This window comes from Nannobrachium achirus (genome assembly GCF_963921795.1).
Source record: "Nannobrachium achirus genome assembly, chromosome: 2".
NCBI lineage: Eukaryota > Metazoa > Chordata > Actinopteri > Myctophiformes > Myctophidae > Nannobrachium > Nannobrachium achirus.
In genome coordinates, this window is record NC_137811.1 from 16436788 (window position 1) to 16452061 (window position 15274).

General features: G+C 41.5%; 1 protein-coding gene and 1 long non-coding RNA gene across 2 annotated transcripts; both read left to right on the plus strand.

The window, feature by feature from the left end:
• Window positions 1-597: 597 nt before the first annotated feature.
• On the plus strand, window positions 598-1685 carry LOC308304835. The gene is made up of 3 exons (XR_013963074.1): window positions 598-690; window positions 890-1030; window positions 1550-1685. It is a non-coding gene; the product is annotated as an uncharacterized lncRNA (long non-coding RNA).
• A 6-nt stretch (window positions 1686-1691) lies between these two features.
• Window positions 1692-11250, plus strand: LOC308304842 (uncharacterized protein). Its single transcript, XM_080749470.1, has 8 exons — window positions 1692-1716; window positions 2573-2709; window positions 3639-3732; window positions 4217-4561; window positions 4756-4814; window positions 6026-6150; window positions 7065-7195; window positions 7802-11250. Exons 2-8 carry the CDS (start codon window positions 2669-2671, stop codon window positions 8117-8119), a joined length of 1113 nt encoding a protein of 370 aa, XP_080605596.1. The 5' UTR covers window positions 1692-1716; window positions 2573-2668; the 3' UTR covers window positions 8120-11250.
• Window positions 11251-15274: the final 4024 nt, after the last annotated feature.

The window sequence follows — 15274 nt, forward strand, 5'->3', positions numbered from 1 at the left end:
CTTCTTCTGTTTGGATTACATCTCTTGTGTGGACATTGCCATTCATTACAGTACTCACATTCTTTACTTAAGTAAAAGTATCAATACTGCAACTTAGATGTACTCTGTTACAAGTAAAAGTCCAGAATTCAAAATGTACTTGAATAAAAGTATGAAAGTATTGGCATCAAAAAGTACTTGAAGTACCAAAAGTAAAAGTACAAAAATGTTTGAAAATAGCAGATCAGAGCTTGTAGATCTGCTATTTTCAAATAGCCTAGGTATAAAATAAGGCTAAAGTGGTTCATGTATGTTTTATAATATTGTAATTTATACCTGCAAAGTAACTAGTAACTAAAGTTTTCAAATAAATGTAGTGGAGTAAACGTAGAAGTAAAAGTATTGGAAATTGGAAATACTAAAGTAAAGTACAAATACCTCAAAATTGTACTCAAGTACAGTACTTAAGTAAATCTACTTAGTTACTTTCCACCACTGCCCGTGAGGTTGTACTTGTATATTCCACATGATTGTTGCTACTGTAGGTCGATATTGCTCCAATACTGCAATATGCCACCAGACCTAAGCCTCCTATAACTTTGTGTACCCATTACTCTCCAGGTGCCATCATGCTCATCCAAACCAAAATAAACAGTGATCAGAAATTTGTAAAGATAACTCAACCAAGCCTGGGTGAATTCTTGAATGCGGGTAAGTCATCAGTCACTCAGTTGAATAATGCAAGAAAATACAACAAATTAAACACAAACACGAGTGCAGTTGATAACCCACAAGCTTATTGGGTGGATGTCTAATAAGCTTGCTATCACTACCAGAGCCTCTCTTCTCTCCATTAACAGCCAGGAATCTTGAACATGAATAAAGCTCTTTCTCCCCCCCCCCCCAATAGCTTTCATCAAATTCTCCATCCCAGCCATCAGTGAAGGCGTCAGAGTCTACAATGAGGCAGGGACCGAGGTGGATGCCGATGTCTTTGAAGAGGTGGTGCAGTATCCCAATGCTGGTGTATTCACAATCAGATTTGATGACGGTAAACTTGATTTAATGCTTGATCTCCATTGCTTGTTTGCTGGATCTGTGTACGCCCACCCCAGTCACACATTCAAACATCTCATGAGCTTCTGTAAAGCCTGCTAGTTCTCATTGTAAACATTCTCAGTGTTGTAACAGAAATTAATTTTGATCTGTGTCTCAAACTATGCCATATTTGAAATTATTTGGTCCCGAAAAGTCGTTGAAACTAGTGGGAACTCTGAATGTTGGTAAGACTAAGTCACAATATTAAACTGAAAACCCACTAATGCCTCAAAGTGTAAGGAAGTATGAACTAATGGATTAAACAGTCCTCCAGACAAACCATACACGCGCTGGACTCCTCAGTTGTCCGGGTGGGCTAAAAGATGCAATAGTGGACCTATTTTAGCACATATGGACTGGTCATTAGTGTTTTGCCTACACATTAACATAACTAGTGCTTTGCCATATACTGTACTGATATTGAATATTAATCTGACTGCCATTTTGCATTGAACATTGCCATTTGCATTAGGTTCAGAGGAGACACCTTCATCTGGCAGTCCTATGATGTCACAGGCTTCATCATTTGGCAGTCCTAGGATGTCACAGCCTTCATCATCTGAGATGTCAGCCTCTGATTCCGATGCCACAATTATCTTGCCCCGCCGTCCCAGAAATGAGGAGGAAGAAGCAAAGCGTGTAAGTTACTGTGTAAAGTGTCAGTTATAGTGATAACTGTAGGCAGTTAGGTAGAGCTTTCCTGAAATTCAGAAATTCAGTTTTATTTCTACCAAATTCCAGTTTTTCCATTTTACTATTAATTTAGTGGTTAGGACAACTTTTTTTTTTATGACATGGCACTCTCAGACAGCCGCAACGATTTTTTTTTAAAGTGAAAACCAAGTTGTGAGGTGATGTAAGGACGCAAGAACAAGCCCATTCTCAAAACAACATAATCGAAAACAGAATTATCTCTCTAGCCTTTCTTTCAAAGGCTGTAGCATGCACATTTTTAAAACTACAGTGAAGACCCTGGGCTCATATGAAACTAGAAGAGCTCTTGGTACCAGCGTTATCATGCTTAGCGTGTCGGGAAGGGGGTGCAATAACGCTCCAAAGTTAGGCAAATTTTTGGCATGGGAAAAATTGGCATGGCCATTTTCAAATTGCCCCATCACCATTTTTAACTGCCCACTGTCACTCCATCCTGGAGCCTGGCCTGACATCACCAGACTAATTCACAAATAACACATGAGCTCGGCAGATTCATCTGGTTCCTTCCCAGGCTACTTAGACATAATCTAATTGCATTACAAAAAAACTCGACAGAAAAAAAAAGCTGATTTATTTTGCACATGATCTCACATAATCTGAAAACAGTTTTGCAGGCATTCATTTAGTTAGACAGTTATTGAGATTTGATTTAAGTTGTGGACCAGTGAGTCATTTGTGCATGAATGACATCACTGGTCCACAACTTAACTCAAATCAACAATTCATGTCTCCTTCAGCAGAGACGGGACAGACATGTGCCTTTGCTCTGGTTTTTCCACAGTTGGTAGAAGCTGTGCTGACCAAGAAACCTGGAGGAGATCGTGTTATCAAGGAGTATAACCGAACGAAAAGCCTGACTGACTCCACAAGGCGAAATATGGTTAAGATCCTCTGTGCAGACATGACTGAAATTCATGGGTAATTAATGTCTTTTTTTCAAGCAACACATACATTTATGGAACCAAATGTCAAGTGAATATTGTGGCAGTTAAAATATGAATACCAGTAATCTTAGGAATTCATAGGTACAGAAATATTGGGATAACTAGCAATGTACCTGGCGTTGTCCGGGTTAAATAGGCACAAAGCAATACAACTGCCTTTTGCTTGGATGGAAATTATGGTGGTGTCCAGTTTAAAGAGACACCACTTTTTGGAGTTTATCTCATTTGCCACATCCCCTCCACATAACCAAGATACACCATGCCTTACCGGCACTGTCTGCTCAGTTTACAGTGAGCTACAGTCATGAAGTTAGTTAGTATCGCTATAGAATGGAGGTTAACGGTGGGACTACACCAGAAAACGCGCGCGTATGCGTGCGCTGTCTGTGCGTGCGCTGTGCGTGTGCGAAAAGCCCCTGGCTACACCAAGGAGGGGGTATATGTGCGGGAGACCAGATAGTCTGTGTACAAAACGCATACGCCTGCTTAAAAAATAGAACCGATCCTATTTTTAGGGAATGCGTATCCGTGGTTCGCGCTATCCGTACGCCTGGTGTAGCCGGCTGAATTGATATACATTGGCTCTATCCAAAACGCGCATACGCGCGCGTGCCCCGCATACGCACGCATACGCACTGACGCGCGCGAAACGGCTTGGTGTAGTCCGGCCGTTATGGTACAGCTGTTAAAAATCCACCAAAACAGAGCAGACTTCAACCGGACCGGACTATCCCTTTAAATGTTCGCCCATTTTCTTTAATCATCATTGTTATAATGCTTCTCTTTTTTTGTAGAGGAAATTAAGAGACATTGCAATTGAAGGACATTGCAATTGAAATTATTTGAATTAAATTGAAATGATAAAATGCCTATTTCCCTGTATATTCACTTTGCTCTTGTCAGGACAACACCGCCAATCCATGTGAGACAGAAGTATGCTCGAGGGATAGTTGCCCTGTTCCCTTACCTGGCTGACCCACAAGCCGAAAATGGATATGTAAGTACAAACCTTAAAGTGTTGTAACTTGACAATTTTGAGTCTATGCAGCAGAACCTTGGATTATTTGATCAGACATCCAAACTGATCTGTGCACTACATGCCAGCTGCCACATAAAACCAGTAGAAGTCAATTCAACATTGACACCAAAATATAGCAAACAATACCCGCTAGACTCACTAGGTGGCAGTGCTGGGTCTCATAACAGAGAACATAGATTGGCACAAAGCTAGATGGAGCCTGGTCAGGTGACCTGTGCTTATGACCTGTGCTTATGTTATGGTTTTGTTTTCTATTGATTAATCAAGTTTGGTGGGGGGTACAGTACAAATCGAGACCACCGCCACTTCAACATGGCACTCACTTGCTATAGCCTCAAATCGCCTGGTGTTTCAAACCAATAATTATTTATTCAAACTGCTGCAATATTTTGTGTTTGTTATAACTTTGATAACACATGTGATACTGTTACAATTTTCAAAGGAACATTACTACGATGCTAAAGGTGCCAGTGGTTTCCTTGCTTGGAGACTCAAAACGATCCAGAGGACCAGCGCTTCATCTAGCCGTGGCGAGTCATCAAGCCAGCTGACTGAGACTGATGGAGGGCCGGCAGCTAGAAGAGATTCTTCACATACTCCTGAGATGACCCTGAGCCAAGCCCAATGCAAGGAGGCGGTTTCTTTGATGAAACATTCCTCTGATGATGCCACTATCAAGCAGAAGATGAAGATGACATTTGAATACCGACGCAACATGGTCCTGGACTCAGAGAGATCTTCTGATGTCTTGACCGAATTTCCTCGGTTCAAAGACATCAAAGGCCTGGTATGTATATATATATATATATATATATTTTTTTTACAAATATGGTGTTAAAATACTCAATGTATACTCAACATGCCTTGTCAGCTGCCACACACACACACACACACACGTTAATCTTGATGTTGATGGAGTACTGATTATAATGGTTTCTGAAATATTTTGGATTGATATATCTTATCATTTATGTTTTGCAGATAGAACAAGACTTTGTCCTGCTTTTTGGAGAAGATGCAGCATCCAGGTTCCTTGAGAGGTTGGTCTAACGCTACAGTAGTCCTCCTAGTCTCGGCCAGCTTGTGGCTAGTTGAGGTTGTTCTCCTATAGAGCTGGACAGTCACGTGACTTCTTTGGTTCCAGAAGTGAATTCCCCATTAATTTTCTCCATAGGCATTTCGAAAAATCCTTATAATAAGAGTTTTAAGGCTCGAACCAAGCCAACACGTCTTCCAGATAATCCTGAGTGACCATAAAACAATAATAATAAGCGAGAACAAAAAAATGACAACGGGAAAACAATCGCAAAATAACCGTTGTTATTTTCCAGCTCTGTCCAGCTCTATAGCCCTTCATTGCACTCTCATTCTTCATATCACCTATAACCCTACTCATTTGCTCCATCTAGAGAGCCAAAGTGAACGCTACTTCCTGCTTCAGCATGCATACCAAGGGATTTCATCCATTTTATTTTCCATAGACATTTTGTAAAATGCTTATAAAAATAGTTTTACTTGGTCAAACCAAGCGATTCAGCTATATTTAGAATCCAGAGAGACCATAGAACATTTCACTAGGACAAAAATAAAACATTGAACAAATATCTTCTTTAAATCTGCTTTTTTTTTTTTTTCGTCTTGATCAGAGTGAAATGTTCTGTGTTCCCTCCCTTTTTGTAAATATAGTTGAACCATTTAGTTTGAACAAGTACAACTATTTTTACAAGCATTTTATAAAATGTCTATGGGAAAATAAATGTCGGATGAAAATCTCTGGTACACATGCTGAAGCAATAAGTGATGTTTACTTTGGCTCTCTATTAGGATACAGAATATTCGCAATATGGTTAATATGCACTACATCTCACTTGATATTTTGGACCAAGCAAGCACAGAAGCAGGGTTTTTCCTGGCTCAGAATGGGCCTTTTGGAGGTGACTATACACAACAGTAAGCATGATCGGTCTGCATAGAGACCGTACTTATGCAGCAATGCGTTTTTAGAGCACCCTGAAATTTCAGGCAAAGTAATATCAACGTAAAAACTGTGACTTTAACTTTGAACTTCTCTAAAATTATACAGTAAAATGTTTTATTGATTTATTTCTTCTTCTTGCAACCCAAGATCAAAGAATAAAGTAATGGCCCTCACAATTTAGTGGAGTGTTTCTAATTTACACGGTAAAAACCTCACTGTCTATTGGTATGTGAATCTGTCCATGCAAGATTAATAAATTCTCATTTCCTCTAGATGGCCTACTGCATTCAAGCAAAAGATCATCCGAGAAAGCAGGACTCTTCCCACAACAAGTGACCTTCAAGAGCTGCTCTTTGTAGCAGAACTCGCATCAGATGAAGAGGACGTCGATGAATCTGGTAGGTTAATTTATTTCTTCTAGGGATGCCCCTTCTTAGTCAATTCACATTTTTCACTTCCCAGCCAAATTCACCCATTTTTGTGTCTTAAAAGGCAGGAAGAAACACAGGTGCAAGCAACATTGATTAGGGTTTCCAACTTCCAATCCATTTAGGTGATCCAGTGCCGGGGTCCTCGTTAATGTTCTGCTCGTACCTGTTACTACTTGCCTTTGAGACACAAAACGGGGCGAATTGGGTGGCAAGTGAAAAATGCTCATTAGTTGCCCGATTGGTCTGTAGGATTTTTAAAGGAGAATTATGCCCAATTTAATAATTCATGTTATTCCTATGGTCTGACAGTCCAAAAATATACCGGCTCTTTCGCAAATCCAAAAACTAGAGTGCTAAAAGTATTGGGAAAGATGGTACCTTACCTGGTAAGGTGGTTGGTTTTTCCTCAGCGGGATCACCACAGCCGAGAATGCGCTCAACACTACCGGAGTTTTTCTTTTTTCTGTGCCACCCCCCTCCCCCAAGACCGGCGTAGAAGCTTCTATTATGATCGATTTTATCTCCGCAAAGCGTCGACGCTCTAAATATGGTATTCGGGACAGCCCTAGTGGGTTGGTTGTATTGTCGATAGACCAATAACCTTCTTAGCCCATCAGAACTCAAAATACAGGTTAACATTACCACAAACCTTTACAGCCCTATAATTTCTGTAAATGATCAGGCAAAAAATGCTGTGGTAAAAAAAGAATCCTCTTCAAACCTGTATCTCAATATGAACAAAGCCAGTAGGGGGCCGTGCTGCATTACTGACATCAGTTTGTCATAATATTCAAGGAAATCTTGGTTTAGCTAGATTTAGACAAATGGTGTTATTAAAATTTAAGATATGTGCCATTATATAAATGTTATCTCTTTTCTAGGCTGCTGGGACAGTGATATGTGTTCCATCCTCCTCGTGCTCCACCTGATTCCGCCTACGGCCCAAGGCCGTAAGAGACCCGGCAAGGTGTCCGCTGCCGCAGCCGAAAAGCATGTTGTGGTGTTCAAGAAGGTTAGTATTTTAGCCTAGTAAAACAAATGTCAAACTGCGTTTTTGTTTTTTAAGGAAAACATTATTGCAAACTTTTCAACAACATCTTCCATACATAAAATGATTCTTGGGGAAAAATACATTTCTGCAAAAGCGGTTAAACTGACATATTCACACAGAATAAAGGCAGGCCCCGTAGGAGTTGAGTAAGTTGACAGTCTATTGATATATGGGAGATAGGGGTGTGCTTCTCTCCCTACTAAGACGATCCGATATGCATCTAGATACACGGGCTACGATACGATCCTTGGATGATACACTTTATCCAGAACGAGTTCAGTGATTGGATTTAAGTTGTGGACCGGTGATGTCATTCATACCCAAATGGCATCACTGGTCCACAACTGAACTCAAATCAACTCTCAATAACTGTCAAACTAAATGATTGGTTGCAAAACTGTTTTGGATAAGTGAGATCATGTGCAAAATAAATTGGCATGGTTTACGACATGCAAAGAACATTGATGCTTTGTTCCGCCAAAATCTTGCTAGGAATTTAGCCTAGTAGCTCTGATAAGACCATTGTACTTCTAGATTTTTAAATCTATAACATCCTTTTGTCCTCAGAGTGGAACAAGCATCCAAGAACATCTTGACGCCATCAGCACCACCACTCAACCCTATCTCCTTGCCGTTGGGCCGAAGAGGAACACCATCCATGACTACTTCATCATTCTGGACAAGCAGGCCATACCATGTGCATCTACCAGTGCGCTAGGTGCTTTCGATGAACTCTTCAAGGCACACTTCGTGTTTGGAACCTCTTACAATCAGGTGCTGTACAACATGTACACCTTCATGCAGACAACTGTATACGAGATAGATATTGGGAAAGTCAAGGAGGGCGCGCGTGCTGCAGAGATCAGAGCGAGAGTGCTACACTAGTGCATGCATAGGGACACACCATGGGGATGATTTGTTTTGTTTGCAAGGCCCATTTTTTGAATACCAACTTGCTTGTGAGGCATTTGAAATTAATTCATGGTTTCTGTCCTGGTAAAACACTCCGCCTAAAATGTGCTCAGGCAGGATGTTGTTATGCCTGTGGTACCTTTTCAGGTTTTAGGAAGCATTTGAACACAAAACATGCAGAGCAAATTGAGCATGAAGTAAATGTCAGACCAGATGATGTGGCTGATGACGATGTTGCAGACGATGCAACACATTTAGAAGAAACAGCCACTAGCTCTCAGGTTTTTTCAGTATCCGAGGATACTCTTGATATCTCTGCATCCAACAAGAGTACTCTTAATATGTGTGCATCTGCTATTGCGCACCTTCAGGTTGCAGGTGTCGGGCAGTCTACTGTAAATAGTTTTGTATCGTCTATGGAAGAAGTAGTACTAGAGATGCACAGTCAAGCCAAAGATGCAGCTTTGAAATGTTTGTCTTCACAGGACACAAGTACTAAAGCCAAAATAGAAGAATGTTTTGAGAAAATTGAAAACCCTTTCACTTCATTGAATTCTGAATCGAAACGCAATGCATATTTTCAGCAGAAATCGAGAATGGTTGAACCCGTGGAAAAAGTACTTGGTGTCAGGTTTGATAGTAGAAGAAATAAAACTACTGGAACTTATGATCAGAAAGTAGTAACTGACAAATTTGTCTATGTTCCTATTCTTGAAACATTGAAGTTTATTCTCAGTAATCCAAACACCAGTGATATGTTCAGGTGCAGTCACACCCCCAAGGATGGTGTTTATGTCGATTTGAAAGATGGGTCATATATGAATAGGCATCCTCTTTTTTCTACTGAAAATGATGCATTGCAGATCCAGATTTTTTTTGATGAACTGGAGACAGCGAATCCTCTTGGCTCTAAGAAAGGTATCCACAAGCTTGGTGCTATTTATTTTACATTGAGAAATTTCCCACCCAAGTTTAATTCATCTTTAGTCAACATACATTTGTGTGCACTTTTTCATTCCCAGGACATTAAAACCTATGGGTTTAACGCAATACTTGAGCCAATTGTCAATGACCTAAAAGTGCTTGAAACTAATGGGATTGAAGTTCCCATGTTTGAACGTCCTGTTCGTGGCAGCATTGTGCAAGTCACAGGAGATAATCTGGGAATACATGGATTATTTGGGTTTGTGGAATCATTCAGTGCTCGGAATTGCTGTCGTTTTTGTCTAATTGAAAAAGCGGATATTCAAATCTTATTCTGTGAAGATGACCAACGTGTGGTATTGCGCACAAAAGAAATGCATGAACAACATTGCCAGAGTATACAAGCAAACCCAACACTATCTCATGTCTACGGCGTGAAGCGTTCATGTTTATTGAACTCTCTGCAGTATTTCAACATCTCTGATAACTTTGCGGTCGATATAATGCATGACCTTTTAGAAGGCGTAGCACAGTTTGAGGTCAAACTCATACTGCAGTATGTGCAAGATAACTTTTTGACCAGCAAAGACCTGGCTGGTAGAATACAGGCCTTTAACTACGGTTACACTGAGAGGAGAAATCGCCCTCCTGCAATAAGGTTGATTGATGGAAGTAATGATTTGGGCCTCAATGCCATACAGTCCTGGTGTTTTTTGCGCAACATGCCATTGATATTTGGTGATCTAGTACAGAGAGACGATCAGTACTGGCATCTTTTAATGTTGCTTCTACAGATTGTCAATATTGTGTTTTCTCCTATTCTAACAGAGGGTATTACCATCTATCTGAAACACATTATTGTTGAGCATCATCGGCTTTTCAAGAACTTGTTTCCTGCTAGGAATCTCTTGCCTAAACATCATTTCATGGTTCATTATCCTCGATGCATAAGAAATATTGGACCAATTCTGCATGTGTGGTGTATGCGCTATGAGGCAAAACATAACTTTTTCAAGACCCAACTAAAGAGTTTCAAAAATATCACCATGACATTGGCCAAAAAGCACCAACGACACATGGCATTGCATTGGGGATCTTTTAGCCAAGACCGATTAGGTGTTGGTCCAGGAAAGACAGTGGGACTCAGTGAACTGAAAGAAGGTCCTAAGATCGCAGCCAAACTAAAAACTCCAATAACTACCAATGTTCTCTCAGTGAAGTGGGTAAAGCACCATGGTACTGAATATCGCCGTGACTTGATTGTATGTGTTGAGGTAGCCATTGACATCCCAGTGTTTTGTCAGATCAAGACTATTGTTGTGAAAGATGAACAAGTTGTTGTTATTGCTTCAGATGTAGAAACAATTTGTTTTGATGAGCATTACCATGCATTCAAAGTTGCATTCAAGCCAGGTGGGGCGCTTAAAGTGTTTGATGTCAAAGAGTTGTTCTACTTCAAACCATTTGATGTTCTCATGGCATATGGAGCAAGTGATTCCTTCCTTTATGTAGTGCCATATTGCCATCTAATGCAGCATTGAGCAGTGTTTGTGTGGAGCGGTGGTTTTACTGCATACGGCTGTTGCCCAGGGTAGGCGATTGATCCATCTGAGGAATGACACCTAGATCTATGACGGTGTAGCCTGATGTATTCTTTCTATGGTGTTGCATCTCATGGTGGTTATATCATTGATTTGATCTTAATCACCGCTCCACACAAACACTGCTCAATGCTGCAATTCAATAGAAAGGTGAAATATTAATCTCTAAAAAGATAACTGGTTTAATAATCCTGCTTTCCAGATCACCTAAAGGTCATTTGTTCCCTTAACAATTCATCTTGCCTTTTTGTTTTTGTTTTTATTTATTTGATACAAAAACCTTACCATGTAAGGTCTGTCTTATAACACTTCAGAGGATAATTAGATGTTCAAGGGCTGTTTCTTCAAAAACAGTTGAATAATTCAAAATAATTTTTAGTTTAAAATTAGATATGAAGGGTTTTCTCACCCCCTCCCACATGCAGCCAGCCCTGTATTTTCATAATTGTTAATAATGCCAAAACAGTAATTTTAACATTTCACCTGGTTCAAATATTGAGAATGAAGAGTGCAGGTCAACTGTTGAGTTGGCTGCAGTTCTCCCAGCAGTCAGAAAAGAGTACACCTTGAAAAAGGTTGTTCTATACAGAGTACAGCTCAAATAGCAACATCAGGATTATCCTCAAGTGTTAAGAGAGTCGAAGTCACTTTATTTCAAGTGTTAAGAGAGTCTAAGTCACTTTATTGTTCTTATACTGTTAATGTATCAGATCTGTGTGTGAAATCCATGTTCTGTGCAGGCAAGAGCAATTTTATTTTTCTATTGTTTATTTTTCTATTGTTATTTTTATGTCCAACCACATTGCACTTTAAATTTGAGTTTGGATGCTCAATAAATGAAGAGATGGACATAATTAATGGTTTTATTGTTTTTTTTCCCCACATTACATGCACATTTTATAGTATGGTAGATTTGATATACACTGACAAGAGTTAATTAAAAATCAACACTTAGTGTAAGGTGGTAATAACTCCCACTAGGAGTAAATCAAATGTTTTAAAGAGTTAATTTGTATTCACACTGGTGAGAGTAAGCTTTAAATTTACACTCAGTGTTAACCCATTTTAACATTGATGGAGAGTTAAACTAAGATTAACACTCAGTGTTAACTCCTTTTAACATTGATGGAGAGTTATATTAAGATTAACTCTCAAGAGTAAAATATAATTAACACTATGGGTGTTAATTGCCTCATGGTGTCAAATTTTATTAACACTATTCAGTGTTGTGCAAGGTGTTGCAGTGTTAAGTTTTGACTCTTTCCAGAGTTGAATTAACACTGAAAAATCAACACTATGTCAAGTGTTAATTTAACACTCTACCGTGTGGGACCATATGTTATCCGAGCCAGTGTTAAAATTAACTCTTTAAGTGTTGATTTAACACTGCGAATTTTACTGTGTACCGGCCAATGAAACATTTAACCGGCCAATGGCCGGTAAATACCGGCTAACGGAATCTCTGGTGGGGAGGGGTCCTGGACGCTTAATTTGGAATTGCACATGAGTTCTGGGCGGAGGCGTTTGATTATTGTCCACGACATTGCAAGCGGCGCGAAGGCCAGCGGACCTTGGTCCTGCTCTTCGCCCCCGAGCGCCGCAGGCGCGAGTGGCCGTGCGAGTTACGAAGCCGTGGTGAATGCAATCGTTATATTTATGCCCAGGCCGTAAGGCCTGGGCAAGCCCACGATAAACGCACCGCCGTGCGGTCCAAGCGACCAAAAAGGAGCGCTCCCTAGCGCCGGTTCAGCCAATCAAAAGCTTCCTGGGCGGGGTTTGCCCAGAACGCGTGTGCAATTCCAAATTACGCGTCCTGGACCCGGAAGGCCTGATCACATTTATTTCAATTACGACACTATATTTAAATACCGAATTAAGCAAATTAAAAAGTGTCCAGGGTGTTCCCAACAGTCTGATTAGACGATAAAATGACAAAAAGCTTGCCTCACTTGTGAGGATTCCACAAGAAAGCTGTGAGTGCAGAATGCTTTAAAACGTGCACACTTGACAGGACCTGAACACATACTGAACCTGTGAAGCAGCAGGTTAGCCTGGGCATGTCGTTTGCAGGCACTGTCTGGAGATATCTGTGATCACTATGAATGTGTACTGCTGAACTTAAACATGTGGAACAATTAGTGTACAAGCTGCTGCTCTGTGACATATAGCCATTTTATATTAGCAAAATGTAGGAATGCGCATGTGACGTATATCTCACAGATGTATTGCAATGTGGGTTGTTTCTCAGTACACACAAATCAAAGGGCATATATGTACCTTAAAAGGTACAAAGGCTTCGTTGCCCCCAGCAGTACCCTTGTAGAGTACAAAACTGTACAACTGGTAGGAATGAAGTGAGGCGTGAATAAGTCAGTAGTAAGTCATGTATGCAGTGTGTGTATGTGTGGAGTGTGCTGTGTGCGTGTGGCACCCAAAGCAGGACAGGAGAGGAACTAGAGAGAGGGAGGAGTTTCAAGGAGAGGTCCTTACCCTCCGCCACACCCATAACCAAGGTGTCTCAAGTTGGCCTGACAGCCTGCTCCACTCAGGCCATCACCAAGGCTAGCCAACAGTGAGGCAGAGGGGCAGGCCGTCACACCCTCATCCTTAAGAATGGGGTTCCAAACACATTATCTAGAAAACAGAAAACAAATAATGACTAATTTAATGAACTCCCACTGCACGGGGTATTCAGGGACATGCTGGGCCCCTGATTCAGCCCGGGAAAAAGAGTTGTTGGCCCTCATTGTGCGCTATAGAGAGAGATCTCTCTCTATAGCGCTGCTGCTACTCAAAGATTTGCCATTTCAGATCATGACAAGTGACAAGCCAGTGGGCCAATTACATTTTGTCACTGTCAGGTGGAAACCTTGTATGTCCAAAACCGTTGTATTTTAAATGTATTTATCATTTAACAAATGATTTAAACTAGTGAAAACAGCCGATCTACAAGCACACAACGCCTAGCGGTGCGAGGCATTGTGTGCTTGTAGATCTGCTGTTTTCACTTCTTTTGTGCAACGGCCTTGTATGATGAAAATGCACATATTTGAAATTTGGAGATAAGAGGTTTCTGCCCGACAGAGACAATTTACTTTGTTGGCCACCCAGCCCCCAAAATGGAATGAAGGCCGACATTTTATTTGTATTTTTTTCACTGGAGTGATGATGGGGGGAGGGGGGGAGGAGGGGGGGCAGAAAAAGGTGACTGTAATGATGGACTATTTATAATGAGAGCTGGGGTGGGAGTGGTGGTGTGAATCGGACTAGAGCATGTGTTATTAATTATTTTATTTGTAATAGAGCCGCCTAGTTCAGACCGAAGGGAGATTACATTGTGATTTCCTCTTGTGAGTCTAGGTATCCTACGTGTTCTATGTAATGAGGTCCTGACTGGAATATTGGCGGTAGATGAATTAGTAATACAGTAGGGGGCGCTAGCGGTGGATGATGTATGTGACTGGGTCAAAGAAGAGTGCCGTGGTTGACCGGAAGTGACGGATGGGATGGTTGAAGATCCATGCTGGATTATCGGGGGTTTAATCAGTCAATGTTTTGGTGGCGTCTGCTGTGCTAAAGAGCTAGACAAGTTATTTGTGAGCATTTGGCCTCCTAAACTGCTTGGATGGAGGCCGTCGGCGGCGTAACAAGATGGCCGTTCCCAAAACAGATGGAAATTGTTAACGTAAAATATATTATGGGAATAACATGCAGCTTGGAGCCAATGGTGTAATGCCAGCAGCCTACTGGAGCGAGCATCGCCGCGGCCTCGGCTCAGCGTGGGTAGTGGGCCAGAGACGCACACGGACAATTTGCTGGAGCTGAGGAGATTTAGAATGCTTGTGAAATAGATTTTTGTGAGTTCTGAGTGGCGGTCGTTTGTCCCGACGTGTAGGACAATTTTTGTGACAGAGGAGGGAAGGGAACCCAGGACATCGGGGATTCTTTCCATGAGTGCACCAGTGGTTATTCCAGGGAAACAACGACTAATTGTATTGACCAGACGGATATGTTTTACAAATGAGTCACCTATGAGGATCGTGGTTGGAGAGGAGAGGGGAAAAGTGTGGGGCTTTTGTGGAGAGGAGCCGCTGACCGGTGCTGGGGGGGCAGACTTTTGTGGTGCGGAAGGGGTGGGCTCCCGCGACGGCTGACTCCCTGGCCATTCCCAGGTGTTGGCCAGGGTTGGGGGGGTAGGCTTCTTAAAAAACTGATGGCTAGTGGGACCCTCGGACCGACGTTTTACTGCCTTTTTTAATAAAGACCGACGGCTCATTTTCAGGCTAGTGGAGGACGAGCTAGCCTGAACTAATTGAGTTGAAGACGGGACTAATGGGGGGAACTCGTCCATGTCCAGGATAGAAAAAACTGGCAAGGGCACCACAACGGTGCCCACAGCAGAGAGATGGCCTAGGCAACAGGATCACAGTATTCATACAGTTGGTCATAGGAGGTCCAGGAGAGAGCGAAACTTACCAACCAGGCACAGAGTATGGGCCTGTGAGTTGGATCTGTTCAAGATCAGTTTTGGTGGCGCAGGTGGAGGGTTCTTCATGAGTTTCTGTGTAGCTCCTGGTTTGCTAGCTGTCAAGCCGGCTAAACG

Coding starts and splice junctions, on each gene's coding strand:
- LOC308304842 (XM_080749470.1), top strand. CDS start 2,669: ATGGTTAAGATCCTCTGTGCAGACATGACTGAAATTCATGG. Junction 2,710..3,638: donor GACATGACTGAAATTCATGG/GTAATTAATGTC, acceptor TGCTCTTGTCAG/GACAACACCGCCAATCCATG. Junction 7,196..7,801: donor ATGTTGTGGTGTTCAAGAAG/GTTAGTATTTTA, acceptor TTTTGTCCTCAG/AGTGGAACAAGCATCCAAGA.